The 18,019-nt window shown below is 40.4% G+C and overlaps 1 protein-coding gene across 3 annotated transcripts in view; it reads left to right on the top strand.

The window, feature by feature from the left end:
- Window positions 1-17,652, top strand: part of scn4aa (sodium channel, voltage-gated, type IV, alpha, a) — a 28,499-nt gene extending 10,847 nt beyond the window's left edge. For 2 of the 3 annotated variants that reach the window (XM_044337965.1, XM_044337963.1), the window contains 22 exons: window positions 236-327; window positions 848-1,141; window positions 1,236-1,299; window positions 1,451-1,592; window positions 1,741-1,938; window positions 2,046-2,216; window positions 2,358-2,487; window positions 3,030-3,268; window positions 3,372-3,545; window positions 3,657-4,013; window positions 6,552-7,004; window positions 10,088-10,129; window positions 10,309-10,444; window positions 10,611-10,765; window positions 10,882-11,055; window positions 11,172-11,294; window positions 11,643-11,924; window positions 12,498-12,551; window positions 14,018-14,155; window positions 14,284-14,388; window positions 14,683-14,953; window positions 15,085-17,652. In XM_044337965.1, the coding sequence (XP_044193900.1) occupies window positions 236-327; window positions 848-1,141; window positions 1,236-1,299; window positions 1,451-1,592; window positions 1,741-1,938; window positions 2,046-2,216; window positions 2,358-2,487; window positions 3,030-3,268; window positions 3,372-3,545; window positions 3,657-4,013; window positions 6,552-7,004; window positions 10,088-10,129; window positions 10,309-10,444; window positions 10,611-10,765; window positions 10,882-11,055; window positions 11,172-11,294; window positions 11,643-11,924; window positions 12,498-12,551; window positions 14,018-14,155; window positions 14,284-14,388; window positions 14,683-14,953; window positions 15,085-16,373 (5,083 nt within the window). In that variant the 3' untranslated portion in view covers window positions 16,374-17,652. Of the gene's footprint in view, window positions 1-235; window positions 328-847; window positions 1,142-1,235; window positions 1,300-1,450; window positions 1,593-1,717; window positions 1,939-2,045; window positions 2,217-2,357; window positions 2,488-3,029; window positions 3,269-3,371; window positions 3,546-3,656; window positions 4,014-6,551; window positions 7,005-10,087; window positions 10,130-10,308; window positions 10,445-10,610; window positions 10,766-10,881; window positions 11,056-11,171; window positions 11,295-11,642; window positions 11,925-12,497; window positions 12,552-14,017; window positions 14,156-14,283; window positions 14,389-14,682; window positions 14,954-15,084 lie in introns of those variants that run through there. The other variant, XM_044337964.1, reaches the window with a different exon arrangement.
- The last annotated feature ends 367 nt before the right edge of the window (window positions 17,653-18,019 follow it).

Below are 18,019 nucleotides of genomic sequence, written 5' to 3' on the forward strand. Positions count from 1 at the left end.
TAAGTATCTGAGCACTTTTATCTAACTATGTACTTAAATATAATAATAGAAATATGGTTCTGATGTTTTTTTTACTGTATGCAGTTATCACATAGCCATTTAGAAGAAAAACTAAACATATTTGAAAACTGATATTGTGGATATTTACTTTACTTTTTGTGCATTTTCCCATGGACAGTAATATTAACATATGTTGCCTTTGCTCATAATTGTGTTAATTTATGTCTCTCCATAGATACGTCACTGAGTTTGTTGACCTTGGCAATGTGTCAGCCCTCAGGACATTTCGTGTACTTCGAGCCCTTAAAACAATTACTGTGATTCCTGGTAATCTTTCTGTTATTTAATATTTTATTGAGCATTTTTTTAAACTCTTTGTATTCTGCAAATAAGTGGGATTTATTTACTGAGTGTGAGTGAGTATATTAGCAAATATGAACAATTTCAGAGTCATCTTTTGATTTTGATCTTTTACTGAAATTTACTGATGTTGTAATGTTAATTGTGTTGTGACAACATTTATAGAGTTAAACTATACTCTAAAGCAATGGTTTACAACCTCTTTTTGTCTTGTTACTGCTTAAAACAAAGTTTACCCTGGTCAAAGTTTGCATATGTGACCAGTCCAACAAAAATCCCTCCTTCTGAGATTGGTTTATTTTAATAATTTGGGAGCCCAAAGATGTAAAATTATCATGTAGTTTGTGAGAAACACAGTAAAGATGAGGGGAAAAAAATCTAAAAGAAAACAATTGTGTTTTACAGAAATATATTTTTTCTGCCTCTCTATTCTGCGACATACTACTGACGTATTATTTGTATTTGTATTTGACTTGTATTTTGTCAGGTTTGAAAACCATTGTGGGCGCTTTGATCCAGTCAGTGAAGAAAATGGTGGATGTCATGGTTCTGACCGTCTTTGCTCTTGCGGTTTTTGCCCTTGTTGGGCTTCAACTTTTTATGGGAAATCTGCGACACAAATGCATACGATGGCCCATCCCAGCAAATGATACAGACTTTGACTTCTTTAACACCACCTCCATATTTAACGACACTCTGTCCTTCAACGACACCATGGGTATCAACGCTACAACATATTCAAACAGTACCTTCAATTTCACTGAATATATCGAAAACCCAGGTATGTTTAACACATATTATGTCTCATTTTATGATGTTCTGATGTTCTCCTCAGTGGAGTAGACTTGACTCTGTCTTTTCTTGTTTGGTTGCAGATAATCAGTATTTTTTGGAAGGCAGCCTAGATGCTCTTATATGTGGAAACAGTTCTGATGCTGGGTATGTTTTACTCACGCTGAGACTACTGCTAATTTTGTCTGGTCAATTTCTTTAAGTTTGTTTAAGTTAAGCTTGATATTCACAATTATTTTTTCAGTCTGAGTCTGAGTTGAGTGTGATTCGGAGGCTGACTCCTCTTCCCTTTTCATAGAAAGTGTCCAGAAGGATACACATGCATGAAGGCTGGGAGAAACCCCAACTTTGGCTACACCAGCTTTGACACTTTTGGCTGGTCCTTCCTAGCCCTTTTCAGACTCATGACGCAGGACTACTGGGAGAACCTTTTCCAGCTGGTTGGCACTTCTTTCATTTGTTAGAAACAGATCTACGAGTTATTTTCTCAAACATTAGCAAAACTTAGAACATTTTCTTTTTAACATTACAGTCATGAAAAGAAATTTGTCCTTAGTTCTCGTAGCTTCTTTTTTGTTCCAAACACAGATCCTGCGGGCGGCTGGAAAGACATACATGCTGTTCTTTGTGGTGGTTATCTTTCTGGGCTCCTTCTACCTCATCAATCTCATCCTGGCTGTGGTAGCCATGGCTTATGAAGAACAGAATCAGGCATCTCAGCGAGAGGCCATAGAGAAAGAGGAGGAGTTCCAGCGACTACTAGAGCAACTTAGGAATCAAGAACAGGTAACTATCACAAGAAATAAGGGGTAACAGGGTTAATTGTTAACAAATAAATCATATTTTCAGTAAAATTGAGGCAACAATGAAGTACTGTATCTTCTACCAAACAGGCCCAACTTCTTGGGAGCCAAGCCAGTCTAACCAGTAAGAAGTCGCTCAGTCATCACACAGCGTCTGAGTTGGCAGATGATGAACGGAGCCTTGAACATGATGAAACTGTCAAAGACTGTAACGGGAGACTTATTCCCCAGCTCATCATCAGATCGCCAACCATGGAGGAGGTTAGGCGAGTTTAGTCCAGAAACAGTTAATCTGATTGATTTGGATGTTTTATAAAAAGCTTTTAGTGTTTGAATTTGAATTGTGATTTTGAAGATTTTGAGGAGCTTGTGACTGACAAATTTTACTGACATATTTTACAGTCTGCTCTTGATTATGAACTCAAAGAGATGTCATTAGGCTCTGCGCACAGCATGCTTCATCTGGACCAACCAAGCCTGACAAAGAGATCTTCTAGTGCTATGACTGTGCTCACTGCAGCTACTAAGGAAGGTACAGTGGCCATTGAGATAGAAACATAACATTGATAAAGCACTGACAATTATACACACAGAATCCCTATATTTACTATGTTTACTTATGACACCATAATGTCTATTTTAGGTTACTGTTTTTTGGCTTAGTGGGAGGCTGAACAGATTTGAAAGTGTCAAGTCCCTCCAGGGAATAAAGAGATACACAAGGCTTAGTTGCAGTTTCATAGAGGCAATGCTCTAATGTGAGCTGTAATTGCTTAGATTATCAAGCAGTTGTTAACATTATACACTCATGTATCCAGGGCCAACACAGTAGCATTGTCTTGAGCTTGCCACAGTTGAGCTAATCACATTGTGTGTGGGAGAAATCCCTGTTAGCATTCAATGTCAAGCCCTAATGGTGTTAAGCTTGGACTATTTCAGCCCAACTATGACCTGGCACAGAAGAGAATTTTAATATTGTATCATGCATGTCACCTGAAGATAACCCACATGCTTCCTTAAAATTGATAGTAGTACTACTTATAAAATTTTTCCTCTCTTTCTGTCTTTGTCTAGAGCTGGAGGAGGCTCAGAGGCCGTGTCCACCTCGGTGGTATAAGTTTGCCGACAAGTTCCTGAAGTGGGACTGCTGCGAGTCCTGGGTGGTCTTTAAAAAGTGGGTGCACTTTGTGGTGATGGACCCTTTTATCGACCTGACCATCACCATCTGCATCGTGCTCAACACCCTCTTCATGGCCATGGAGCACTACCCCATGACCCCGGAGTTTGACTACATGCTCTCAGTGGGGAATCTGGTGAATATGTGCCACATTAAATTGAAATTACACCGCAGAAATATTCCAACATCTCAGACCTGATCTTGCCAGTGGCTGTAAAAGAAAATCTTTACCCCTTTAGGTTTTCACTGGGATCTTCACATCAGAAATGTTCTTTAAACTTATCGCCATGGACCCTTACTACTACTTTCAAGTTGGCTGGAACATTTTCGACAGCATCATTGTCACTCTCAGTCTGGTGGAGTTAGGCCTGGCGAATGTCCAGGGCCTGTCTGTCCTCAGGTCCTTCCGTCTGGTGAGACACAATCATTGAATTTATTGATATCTATTTAAATGATATTACTTCTTTACTGTATTTATTCGTCATTCTGTTGGATTGTTTGTGTCTGTCCTGTGTTGGAGATAGCTTCGTGTCTTCAAACTAGCCAAGTCCTGGCCCACGCTCAACATGCTGATAAAGATCATTGGTAACTCAGTAGGAGCTTTAGGAAACCTGACTTTGGTGCTGGCCATCATTGTCTTCATCTTCGCTGTGGTGGGCATGCAGCTCTTTGGCAAGAGCTACAAGGACTGTGTGTGCAAGATCTCCGCAGACTGCGTGTTGCCACGCTGGCACATGAACGACTTCTTCCACTCTTTCCTCATTGTGTTCCGCATTCTGTGCGGGGAGTGGATCGAGACCATGTGGGACTGCATGGAGGTGGCTGGGCCTGCAATGTGTTTAGTGGTCTTCATGATGGTGATGGTCATTGGAAATCTAGTGGTGAGTGCAACAGCTATTCAGTCACTATTGATACATTGTCTTAAATCTGAAATAATGACTGATATGGAATTTTAACTACATGTTTAGACTGCGCACATCAATGCATCAAAAAAATATATGACAGGAGCTGCATTGGTGGGTGTGTGTTCCTTATGCAGCAGAAACTGCATGTGAAACCCAATACTGAAAGTGTTGTGACACTGAAGTTACACAAGCTCAGACATTTCGGTTTCAAGTAGAAATTTTGGTCCTGTTTTGGCCAAAATTCATGTGTGGGACATTAATGCTACAGTGTGGAGAGTTTCACATTTTGTGCTCAGATAACATCATAAATCACAATCATAAAAACAGCTCTTTCTCACATTTACACCTACAAATCTTTACTACATGTTTGCAAACTTGAATATCTCATGGAGAGTTTTTTTCACAGGTTTCAAAAGTGGGATATACAACCACAGGCTTTGAAATGATTTCTGAACATTGTTTCACAAGCTCAAAATCTTATTGTCCCTTATTTGAGGGGGTTGCTTTTTTAACACAGTGCTATAAATGTTGATTTGAATCTGATAAATGTGTGAGAAAACTACAATCTTTAGGGCAAATAGCTATTTCTCTGTTTTAGGATACAATCAGGGTAAAAATGAGAGAACATATCAATATCTTGTGGCTGTGTTGATGAGTATACAGTCATTGCCTATCCTGCATAAATCATAAGAGACAGTTGCTGTCACTCCGAACAACTGTCATCACTGTGTGAAGCTGTAAAGCTGACAAACCGTTTTGTAAAATCTTTGTAAATCTAATAGTTATCTTATTATAATGCCGAGAGATTTTGTGGTCAGCAAGTCTCAACAGTCTATTGTTAACCCCTCAGCTGAGGGATGCCGAGGACAGACAGACACAGCTGGGGAGCACAACTGTTTCTAACAGGGGTCATTATAGCATACTAGGCATTACAGTATGACTACATACTGTACAGTATTTACACATATCTAAACACATAAGAGTACATCATGAAATGTGGTTTTTGATCATTATAATGTGACTCAAATAATCACTTGAGCAACACAGTAAACACAGATGTTCACAGATTCTAATGTAAAGAATATCACCATGTTTTATTTCCTATGATAACTGTTAAATTCATTAATCTGTACCAACCTTTTCACACAGTGAAATTGCAAGAAGAAGCAGCAGAGTTTGTGATGCATAGTAAGGAACCCTGCGTGTCTGGAGTATGGAAACATTGTCCGTGACATTTCATCTTGGCCTCACTGAACAAGGACATACAGATGATGCAGATGATCACTCTTAGACATCATTAGAGCATCATATTTAAAGACTGGAGCCAAAACCATTTCCTGTCAGGCTATTCTTAGATATGAAAAGGAAATGCTGACAAAAGTGTTGTGCCGGCTGCACTCTGCCAAAATTGTTGCCGCTTTTTTGTGTCACACACTCCACCCCCAATTTCTCCAGCATGCGTTCACCTCCCACATAATATTCACACTATTTGCACTGACATAAAGGCACATAGTATGCTCACACACTTCACGGGAGGGAGGTTTCTATTTAAATCAAATGACTTGAGCCACCAAACAGTGGTTTTGACCTTGAGTATGTGCTAAGATACGGCTCAAGCAAGCATGCTGCCACTGAGGGAACAAACACAGACAGCTGAGCGAGCAGAGCTCAGGTGGCAGAGGGACTGGGTGTTAAGGAGAAGTCATTTGATAGCAGATTGAACTGTAATTGATGAAGAGGTAAAGGTAGAAATCTTTAAGTGATAGTTCAATATTTTGTGAAATACAGTCAACAGTTTTGACACACCGTCCCATACCCTTGAATGAGAAAGTGTGTCCTTTTGTACTGTATACACATACAATATGTTCATTTTCTTGCCAAGAGTTAGATCAAAGGATTGATCCCACTCTCATGTCTGTCTGTTAAGTATGTCTGTCCACTGTCGAGCTTGTGATTTGTGCACCTCATCCTTTACCCTCAGCCCTCTTTACTGTTTCACAGCTCCTACACTGGAATGCGAGAGATCAGCCTCCCCCTGGCCTGTGTAACCATGATCTCCCGCTAAACCTGGGAAATGGGAACCGAGAAATTGACTAACAGGTTTTAGGAACTAAAGATAGCTGTGTCGGCAACAGGAGGCAGGCGACATATTATTTACTGATGTGCCATCACACAACCAGTTTGATATGTGAGGTGTATATGAGCTACTCCTGACTTTTGTGATTAGTTCAGCTGTGTTGGCACACTTTCACCACACTGACTTTGTTTCATGCTTAGCCACAAGAAAAGTGTGTAAATATTTCACTTGCAGATCCAGTGCAGAATGATATGAAGCTCAAATAAAATGTTTTTTTGCATTGACTCTCAATTCAGAAAAAAATTAATATTTAGGATTATTTAATTCTCATTCACAGACCAGACATGACTGAAAAATGACTGTGTGCCATGCTTGCGAGGCAAAATGTTAGTGTATATTTTATCATTACCTCTCACTCCTTCATCCTCTTTCGTCAGGTGTTGAACCTCTTCCTCGCCTTGCTGCTCAGCTCGTTCAGTGGAGACAACCTCGCGGCAGGAGATGAGGACGGAGAGCTGAACAACCTCCAGATTGCCATTGGCAGGATCACACGGTACATGAACTGGTTTAAAGCGTTCATCGTTCGAAGGATCCTCCAGTTACTGGAAAGAAAGCCGCCGGAGTCTGAGGAGGGCCCGGTGGATGACGAGGACCCTAAAATGGAGGGGCTTGAAATGAACCACATGGACACCAGTCAGAACTTCAAAATGGCAGATGGGATATCTAATTGTTTGGTTGAACGCCGGCCCTCTGGATTTATTGTGGATGGAGAGCTCACTCTCAATGTGCCAATTGCCCAGGGCGAGTCAGACTTTGAAAACCTGGGTGAGGATGATGAGGATGACACTAATGACTCGGTTTCAGATGAGAAAGATAACCAACATAACTCGGTAAGTAGATATATCAATCTACCTACCTACTGTATTTACCTATCTATCTATCTATCTATCTATCTATATGCATTTGTTATACATCACCTATCACAATGATAACTGAAAAACTTATAAAATGCTAATCAAAATGATAGTTTAAACAATATAAATCAAGTTTTCTGATCACAGGCTGTCCTGTCTAACATTAATCTTTATGCTTTGTCAATCATCTGATCGTCAATCAGGATGAACCTATTCCACACAAAGTACTTCACCTCATTTCATGACACACTGACAGCATGTAATTCAACATCATACAAACTAGAAGACAGATGGACTGTTGCCAACATGGACAAGTCACCCAAAAATTACCTATGCTTCTCCTACACACCTCACAAAGCAAGGGGAGGGGGATGATGTGAAGCAAAGCTGTGTGTTTTTTTTGTATGCTATGTGATAGACTGTTACAGAGCCAAATTGAAAGTAATTTCTGAAAAATCCGAAAAACTTTATGTTTATTTCTTCTGAAATTTAATATTTTGCTTTCAAAGCACTGTTGGTGTTTAAAGGCCTTGCATGACCTTAGTATAGTACACCTACACAGGTGCCTGATTACACCTCTTCACGAACTGTATGGGCGTCTGCAGACTGTGCTTGACATTTCCCTCACACTCTATTAACCTTTTAGGGTGGGACAACATACACCTTCATCATTCTGTTTATACATGTAGGGCAGAGTGAAGCTTCCTGTATGGTGAGGTGGGTTTGGGTGGAAGCAATGGATTGGATCTATTGATCTGTCTGATGGCCTGAGGATAAAAGATGTCCCTCAGCCTAGAGGTCCTCCAATTCTACTTCTGCACCTCCTGCCAGAGGGCATTAGTGTGAAAAACCTGTGTTGGGGGTGGGTGGAGTCTTTGATGATGCTACTGTCTCTTCTATGGACTCTCTGGTGATAGAATCCTGCAGAGATGGTTGGGGCACCCTGATGATCTTCCCAGCAGTCTTTAACACTCTCTGCAGGCGTTTGTGGTCCATGGCGGTGCTGTTTCCATACCACACAGTGATGCAGGTGGTCAAAATGCCCTCTATGATGCAAATGTAGAAGCTGCTGAGAATCCTCAGTGACATGCCAAATTTCCTCAGTCTCCTTAGAAAGTATAGCCGCTGTTGTGCTTTCTTGACCGGCTGTGTGATGTTACATGTCCAGTTGAGGTCATTACTGATGTGGACGCCCAGGAATCTAGAACTGCTGACCCTCTCCACCTGAGACTTACGGATTGTCAGTGGTTGATGAGGTCTCTTCTCCTTCTTCATGTTCACTACCATCTCCTTGGTCTTATCTGTGTTTAGGGAGGTTGTTGTTGTCACACCATGTCACTGGACTTGCCACCTCTCCTCTTTATGCCAAGAACCCCAGTCATCAGACCAATGACTGCAGTGCCGTCAGCAAATTTCAGGATAGTGCTGTCATTGTCTGAGGCAACGCAGTCGTAGGTGAATAGTGTGTAGAGCATGTGGCAGAGGACACATCCTTGTGGGGTGCCAGTATTCATCATCGCATTGTTTGAGGTTAGATTTCCAATTATGACACATTGCAGTCTGCTAGTGAGGAACTCTAACAGTCAGTCACAGAGTGTGGGGTTCAGGCCAAGTTTGTTTGTGAGTTTGTGGGGGAGGACTGTATTAAAGGCTGAGTTGTAATTGATGAAGAGCATTCTGATGTGAGCATCTTTGTTTTCCAGGAAGGAGAGGGCTATGTGCAGAGCTGCAGAGACAGTGTCCTCAGTGAATCTGTTGGGGTGGTATGCATACTGCAGAGGCTTCAGTGAATGGATGTGGGCCAGAACCACTCTCTCAAAGCACTTCATTATGATTGGAGCGAGTGCAACTGGCCTGTAGTCGTTCAGACAAGTGACTGGGCTCCTTTTGGGGACTGGGATGATGGTGGTGCTTTTAAAGCAGGTTGGAAGTGTGGCCTGTGCAAGGGACAGGTTAAAGATGGAGGTGAAAACATCAACAAGTTCTGTAGCACATGTCCTGAAGGCCTGCCCGGGGACATTAACTGGGCCTGCTGCCTTGCAGGGGTTATTTCTCCTTGGGACTTGTGTACATCAGCTGGTGAGACAGTCAGTGAGGGTTCTTGCATGTTGTGTGAGAGTCTCCTCTGTGTTTTGCTGTTGAAGGTCTCAAAATGGGAACAGAAGTTATAAAGTTATAAAAATGTTGGTTATTTCCATGGTGGTGCCCTTATAGTCTGTGATCTGCTGTAGGCCTTGCCATGTGCATCTGGCATCAGCAGTACAGTAGTAGCCTTCCAGGTTCTGTTTGAATTGCTGTTTTGCCTCTCTGATTGTTTTCCGCAGTATGTACTTTGTTGTTTTGTACTGCACCTCATTGCTTGATCTAAACGGAAGAGAGTGAGCACTCAGAATGTGTTTTACTTGACTGTTCATCCAGGGCTTCTGGTTTGGATATTTTGTGCAATGCAAGTACTGATTTAACCACTCACACATTTGGCGTTCTCCTTTATGTTTATAGAAGAATTCTCTTGTGTGGCTGCAGCTTTAAACACATCCCAGTCTGTGTGTACAAAACAGTCCTGCATAATGCTCTCAGTATCTGAGAGTTTGACTAATTAATTCATGGGGGTACTCTGCTTGAGTTTTTGTCTGTAACTTCAGAGGTCTGTAATCGGCAGAAGAGCAAACACCTGTGCAAATGTGCAGGGCCTTTTGGAGCTGTGTCAAACATCACCCCCCATTGACTATACAGTCCACTACATTTAGTCTTAGCCATTTTTTTGAATGTCAAAATCCTCAGTTTGAAATATATGCATGATATAGTTCCCTCAAAAAAATCCCATAATGAAACGACTGATTTGATTTGAATTTTTGAAAAAAGTTATTTTGGCCAACAGCCTAGAATTTCACTGCCTGACAGTCTTGTTAACTTGACAAAAACAAACTAATAATGGCAAGTTAATGAATAATTATATCCTAAAATATGTTTTTTAAGGATAATAAGCTTGTGTGCAAGATCTTTGTCTTGCTGCATATGAACACTTACTTGCGTTAATTCTCTATTCCTGTGCTTTTCAGGAAAACTTCGAAGATGACAATAGTCTGTCAAGAGATGTCAAAGTGAGTAACTCTGGACCCACATATAATTATGTTGTCTCTGAACGTATGCATAAAAGCAACATGTGTTTCCAATTAGAATCTATAGGTTGATGCATGTTCTACTCAAAATAGACAGGGTAAGATTCATTAATGTATATTAGTGGCTTTGTAACCAAGCTTCAATTGTGAATCTTGACTAGCTGATGGGTGTTTTGGAGGATGATGGGGATTCATCAGTATGCAGCACAGTGGACTATCAACCACCTGAGCCTGAACCAATAATAGTGGAAGAAGAGGAGCCTGAACCAGTGGAACCAGAGGCCTGCTTCACTGACAGTATGAAAAACCTACCGTAAAACAGAATCATTTAACCATGAACTGTTTACTTCTCACAGACAATGATGCAGTAATCCCTTTTCTTAGTACCAGTGCTCAACAATGTTGAAATCTAATCTGATATTCTTTGAGTAATTCAGAATCCTTCATTTTCCTCTCCCCTCAGGCTGTGTCAAGCGAGGGCTATGTCTTACTGTGGACATCACCGAAGGCAGAGGCAAGAAATGGTGGAACCTCCGCCGGACTTGCTTCACTATTGTAGAGCATGACTGGTTTGAAACCTTCATAATATTTATGATCCTCCTCAGCAGTGGAGCTCTGGTGAGTGCTGTCAATAGTGCAACAAATTTAGAAATGTTGGCTGTTTTATGATGGTGTCAAGATACTGTAATACTGTTATTATATGTATCAAGGTATCTAATATCTCCTATTGGCAGGCCTTTGAAGACATACACATAGAAAGACGCCGAACCATCAAAATTATTCTGGAGTTTGCTGACAAAGTTTTCTCCTACATCTTCGTCATCGAGATGTTACTTAAATGGGTCGCATATGGCTACAAGACGTACTTCACCAACGCTTGGTGTTGGTTAGACTTTTTCATCGTAGATGTAAGTTTGGATATCTTGATTTAATGCTGGCCCACAGAATGTATGCATAAATGTATTTTATGTCAGATAAAGTCCATGGTAACTCTTGAATAGGAAATGTTCTGATTCTGCCACAGATTTCCCTGATTAGTTTAGCTGCCAACTGGATGGGCTACTCTGAACTTGGACCAATCAAATCCCTCAGAACTCTCAGGGCACTAAGGCCTCTTAGAGCGCTGTCAAGATTTGAAGGGATGAGGGTAAGTTGTTGGCCACAGATGCTCATTTCATATGGAAATTGTGTACATCAATAGTGTACAATAAGGTTTGACCAATGTGCATGGCTAACATTGATGAAATAAAAGATGCAAACCTGTGATCTTTCAGGCATTGGTTTACTAATTCCACTAACATGTTTGTTGATTGCATGCTTACACCATGGCTGCAGTAACAGAGCTGACTGAGGTAAGAATACGTATGACTTTGATGGCAATGACTGAGCATAGCATTGATTCATAGCAAATTTGCTGCTCAGTCTTCAGAGATCATTTTCAGAACTTCATTTTATGTTTTTCTATATAATTCTAATAGTCCTCTCTGTTGGGCAGGTGGTAGTAAACGCTCTTGTTGGAGCGATTCCCTCCATCTTCAATGTGCTGCTGGTGTGTCTGATCTTCTGGCTCATCTTCAGCATCATGGGAGTTAATCTGTTTGCTGGCAAGTTCTACCGCTGCATCAACACCACCACAGAGGAGCTTTTCGACATAAGTGAGGTCAACAACAGGAGCGACTGCATGGCCATCGAAGAAGCCACGCAGGATGCCCGCTGGGTCAATGTCAAAGTCAACTATGACAATGTTGCAAAGGGCTACTTGTCCCTGCTTCAAGTGGTGAGGAGTGCTAATTGTAGTAACATGAACCTTGGGAAAGAAAATCATGTCTTAAAACATAAGTTGTTCTAGCCTGGTATCGCCAGATCAATTCGCAAATGCAAATTAGTGTGGAACTTCTCAGTTCATTTTCGATTTCCAAGTGGTGTTATCAACGGCGCAAATTGCCTCTGGATGCAATTGGATAGACCTACAACCAATTAGAGCAATGAAACGTGTGATGTAGCACTGAGCCCTGACCAGCAGGGCCAGTTGGTAAATTATACTAAACCTGTCGGAAGTACGGCAAACACATCTTTCATATCAACAAATCTTTAAGTGCAGATGTTCTTCTTTTAGAGAAAATATACCGTCCAGTTTTTTAATACTGTCGCAATAGTGGACATATTAGATAGACGGTTGTGATTGGCCTGTCCATGGCCAGGTCAGGTGGAAATCTGTCTGAGCAGGAGGGGGGCCAGATGCATCTGTCAGAGCAAATAAAACATGAGCTTGCAGATTCGTCTGGTTCCCAGGCTAAAGTTGTTCTATACAATGGCGCACATTTTGATACAATTTTCTCTGTATTTCCAGGCAACTTTTAAAGGTTGGATGGACATCATGTATGCTGCCGTTGACTCAAGAGAGGTAATTATTACAGTGTTTTCAGTAATTTCAGTATTCAAACATTATATTTAGCATTAAATATGTAAATAACTATTTGTTTTACTGTCACATGTACCATTACTGTATACTTGCTCATAAAATGAAACTGAGACTTAAGTCCCTTTGTTTGGGACAAACTCAGTCTAATTCTCTATATTCATGTATACTTTGTTTTTGGTAAATTACAAAATGACTTAATACTTAGAATGCAGGTGAGACATCTTATGGCAAAATACTCTTCAAAAAGGCTTTTGTCCTTAAACATTAAGTCAATTGTTTTGTGAGAATGCATGGTTCAGCAGTAAGGCTTGCCAGATTGCCCGGGGAAAGTAAAATGCCACTTTGGGCTTGTAAATTTAGCAACTCACCTTCCCTGATCGGGACAAGTGTTTTAAAAAAAAAAAGAAGTAAAAAAATAATAAAATAAAAAATGTTTCAATCATTTTTTTCTCGATCATCATCGTATCATAAATTATGTTCTCATTGTCATTGCAAATTGGAATTGCCCTTCCCCTTGCATGCATGAGAGGATATTGGCAGACGTCGTTGGCCAATCAAGAATTGAGTAGGCTCGTGGTGTGATGCGTGGAACAAACATCCCTCAGGTTTAATATGAGCACTGTCAAATAGAGGAATCAGTGGAGCAGGTAATTTTTCACTGCAATAAATACTCTCGAGAACGAGAAACATTAAATAGGGAAATCAGTAAGCTTGGAGTGGAAGAAAGGAGTCTGAAAATGTATTTGCCATCGAGTTAGAGAGTCAATTCCATTATTTGAAAGAAACTGGGCTGATTAAAAGAATTTAGTGTTCAGTATGCAAGAATGTTTGTTGCTTCGCATCTATGGCACTCTGTGTCCTTGTTCTGGTTCATTTACTTAAAAAAAGATGAAACATGACAATTAACAACGTGTATAAGGGAAAGTAAAAACTTACTTCGACCAAGTAGGTTTCTGACCTACTTGCCTGACCAAGCAAGTGAAAAAAAAAACATTAACGTTGAACCTTGGAATGGAACAATAACACACACAAAAAAAATCTCATTAACTTTTTAATAAATAGATATCTATATTGGTAAGGGAGGTGTGTATACACAGTAAGTTTTTCCCCGGGTATATGTATAGAAATAATAAAAGAATTTAAAAAATCCAGTTGCTTCGCAGGGTGTTAATATATTCCCCTCCTCTTTTTCGCACCACTCTGCACTTTAAATGAGAGAATATGTATGTAATATATACAGTATGTGACAGATGGTGATGGTGAAGTGAGTACCCTGCCTAAGGATCAACAAGTGCCCTTTCTTGCTGGTATTGATTTCCAGTATAACCTTGTATCCTGTGTCTCCTCAACCCTGTCTCACAATTAGTTTTCTTACTTACTAAAAGGAAAATTGTAAAGTTGAAAGGACAGCATTCTTTTAAAAATTGTATTCATTTTTTCCCTTTTAGGTTGAGGAACAACCTTCCTATGAGGTCAACCTCTACATGTACATATACTTTGTCATCTTCATCATCTTTGGCTCTTTTTTCACACTCAACCTCTTCATTGGTGTCATTATTGATAATTTCAACCAACAAAAGAGAAAGATAAGTATCACATTTTTTTTTAAAGAAGAAGTCTGCACCTGCACATCTACGTTTCATTTTTGAGTTCACAAAAGTTGTCACTTAATTTAAATACCTATAATGATCTTTGTATTGTCTTTTGTCTGCACTTTGGAGATAAAGACATCTTTATGACTGAGGAACAAAAAAAATACTACGAGGCCATGAAGAAACTTGGTTCCAAGAAGCCACAGAAGCCAATTCCACGTCCAACAGTATGATATGAGTTATTTACAACTGCATGCTTATTTCATTCACTGATAATATTAGCTATTGCATATTTCACATGACATGCATTGTATATTTTAGGGGACAGATTCAAAACTATTATCTAACTAAATGGTTTGATGTTAAAAAGTATGAACGAGGTAAGCTGAAGTAATGACACATAAGCTTGGCATGTGTGGCATGACGATGCCATCAGTGACCTCTGCACTGACCTTTTCTGCACACTGCTGGTGTGAACAGGCTAAATGACCCTATTGGATTTGTCTCCCTTTGACCTGCAGAACCTAATCCAGGGCATGGTGTTTGACTTCATCAGTCAGCAGTTCTTTGACATCTTCATCATGGTGCTCATCTGCCTCAATATGGTCACCATGATGGTGGAGACAGACAACCAAAGTCCAGAGAAGGAGGATTTCCTTTTTAAAGTCAACCTGGCTTTCATTGTGGTCTTCACTGGAGAGTGTGTGTTGAAGCTCTTTGCCCTGCGACAATACTTCTTCACCAATGCATGGAACATTTTTGATTTTGTTGTGGTCATCTTGTCAATATCTGGTATGTACATAATACATTTAAATAATGTTATGAATTATAATTCTTAAAAACTGCACATTGCTATTAAATGTAAAGAGACAATAGGTGTAAATATATCCTCCCTAATTGCAGTGCATCTCCTTGTATTTCAGGTATAATGCTCTCAGACATAATTGAGAAGTACTTTGTGTCACCAACTCTGTTCAGAGTGATCAGACTGGCCAGAATAGGCAGGATTCTGCGTCTTATTAAAGGAGCTAAGGGCATTCGGACGCTTCTCTTCGCTCTATTGATGTCACTTCCTGCCCTATTCAACATTGGCCTCCTGCTCTTCCTCATCATGTTCATCTTCTCCATATTTGGCATGTCAAACTTTGCTTATGTCAAAAAGGAGGCTGGAATCGATGACATTTTTAATTTTGAGACATTTGGTGGTAGCATTATCTGCTTGTTTCAGATTACAACGTCCGCTGGCTGGGATGGACTTTTACTTCCAATGCTGAACAGGGAGCCCCCAGACTGTGACCCAAACGTTGAGAATCCAGGTACGGATGTAAGGGGTAACTGCGGCAGCCCAGGCATGGGCATGGTATTCTTCTGCACCTACATCATCATCTCGTTCTTAGTGGTGGTCAACATGTATATCGCCATCATCTTAGAAAACTTCAATGTGGCGCAGGAGGAGAGTGGTGACGCCCTCTGTGAGGATGACTTTGAGATGTTTAATGAGACTTGGGAGAAGTTTGACTTAGATGGAACTCAGTTCATTAAGTATAGCCAGCTCTCTGATTTTTGTGATGCCTTACTGGAGCCGCTGAGGGTGGCCAAGCCCAACCGGCTTCGCCTGATTGAAATGGATCTGCCCCTGGTCACTGGGGACAGGATCCACTGCCTGGATGTCTTGATGGCTGTCACACAGATGGTCTTGGGAGACACGGTGGAGATGGCGGCAATGCGATTGAGCATTGAGGCTAAGTTTATCTTGAACAACCCCACCTCAGACTCCTTTGCACCGATTACCACAACTGTACGCCACAAAGAAGAGGAGTGGGCTGCTGTAGTAATTCAGAGAGCTTACCGCAGCCACCTACTGAAACGCTGCATACGCCACGCTGCTTTCATGCACTGCTCTAAGAGGATGGAGAGAGAAGACAAAGATGAAGATCCACCAGAAAAAGAGGGGCTGCTTGCACGAAAGATGGGAGTGCTTTATGGTAGCAATTTGGACCTTGCAGAGGAGATGGAGCGGGCTGCTTTAGAAATTCTAGCAACCCAAGAGCTTCTTCAACTCGAGACATTGTCACATTACATAGAGGCCGAAGCTGGTCCAGAAACTCCTGAGCCAAATATCATAGTTGTACCTGTGGAAATTACTAATGAGGTTTTATTACATTCTGCCCCCAATCAACACCTTTTAACCCTGAGAGAGTCAATTGTATAGTCAACAGCAGAAGACGTTGTCATCCTCTTGTTGTTTTTCACCAGTCAAGGAAGTAGTGTTAACAGTTGACGCAAAGTGTCACTAATCTAGCTGACTTTTCCACATTAGATTAAGAGGTTACATCAAGCAAATGAATGTTTAACTGCATTTTTTTATATATATATACTTAAACTTACTGTTTTTTCATGCAATATTTAATATATTGTGTCTTTTTGGGTTGAAGGTGGAACTGAAGTTCATGGTTTTCTTTGATAATAACCATACAGACATCAGCAAATGTCACCACCATTAATGCTGGCTGGGGAGGGAGAGGTAAGTAATCTTAAATCAACAAATTTGCTGTTGTAGGGTGAAATAACATCATCATCATGGACCAGAACCTGTGATATAATAGATTTACAGTGAAGAAATACATGCTGAATTGGGAAATACAGCAAAGATTTGCTCACTCCAACCCTTTCAATTATTTTTCTAAATGTATTGCCCAAAAGTCAGAGGTCTGAACATGGCATTTTTCAGTGGATAGAAATGCATGCTATGGTTGAGTCCATCATTAATGCTGGCAATAACTTTACTTTTGATATGGCTATTACCAGAAAACCAAACCATGCACCCCAGTTTCCAACCAAAGAGCAACTTGAACATCACATGACAAAACCTGAATTATCCTTTCACAGGATTTTATGCTATGCTCATGTCATACACATACACATTTTTGCACACAAGCCTTCATTTTATGACAGTCAAGACTATGACTTGACTCTCTGTGTTGCCTTAAAGCGAAAGGAAATCCAACCTTTTTTGCTTTCTTTGATATGACATGAGTCTAGCACTATTATCCAACTCTGAGCAGTAGAAAATTAGATTAATATTCACACAGCACTACTTCACCATGAGAGCCACGCTGAAATTGTACCATTTTAGCCATTTCACTGTACTTTTCTTTTTTGAAAAATGAAACAGAGCAAATTCCTATTCCTGCTGCTTACTTAAAGTCACTTTCATGTGGAATCTCATCAGTGCAATGGCTCTACACGCTAATTCTTTCAATTAGACGCCAAAGCACATTTTTTTTATGGTTGCATTGTACATATGTAAATGGACAACTGAAAATAAGGCTTATCTTGATAACATTTATCCCAGCCTACCAGTGAAACCCTGATCTCTGCTATTCATTACTAGTTAAAGGGAAACTTTGGTATTTTTCAGTCTGGACCTTATTTTTCCATCTTTTTGTGTCCAAGTGACTAATGGGGACGACAATTTTTGAAATTGGTCCAGTATTCAGCGAGAGCGCTCCAGCTGGCAGCCGCAAAACAGGCTGCAATGTAATCCTTTGGGGCAATAGCGCCCCATCAATGAATGTCCACTAAAAGTGTTTGTTTTTGCCCCTGACAGGCTCACATTGTTATTATAAGTGTCTGACAACATTATGGAAATGACCTTACAGAGAAATTACACATTTTTCTTTACCTTTCGCTTCATTCGGTCTATTTGTTACTGTGTCAAACAAAGTCTTGCTCAAGGAGAAGTCTCATTGTCGAAATCAGCTAAATACTCAGCCATGACTTTAAAAATCTTTTAGATAACACTAAGCTGTGCTTTCTGTACACAACAAACTCCTCCAGGCACTCCTCTCTCCAACT

The sequence above is a fragment of the Thunnus albacares genome, chromosome 20 (assembly GCF_914725855.1).
Source record: "Thunnus albacares chromosome 20, fThuAlb1.1, whole genome shotgun sequence".
Lineage (NCBI taxonomy): Eukaryota > Metazoa > Chordata > Actinopteri > Scombriformes > Scombridae > Thunnus > Thunnus albacares.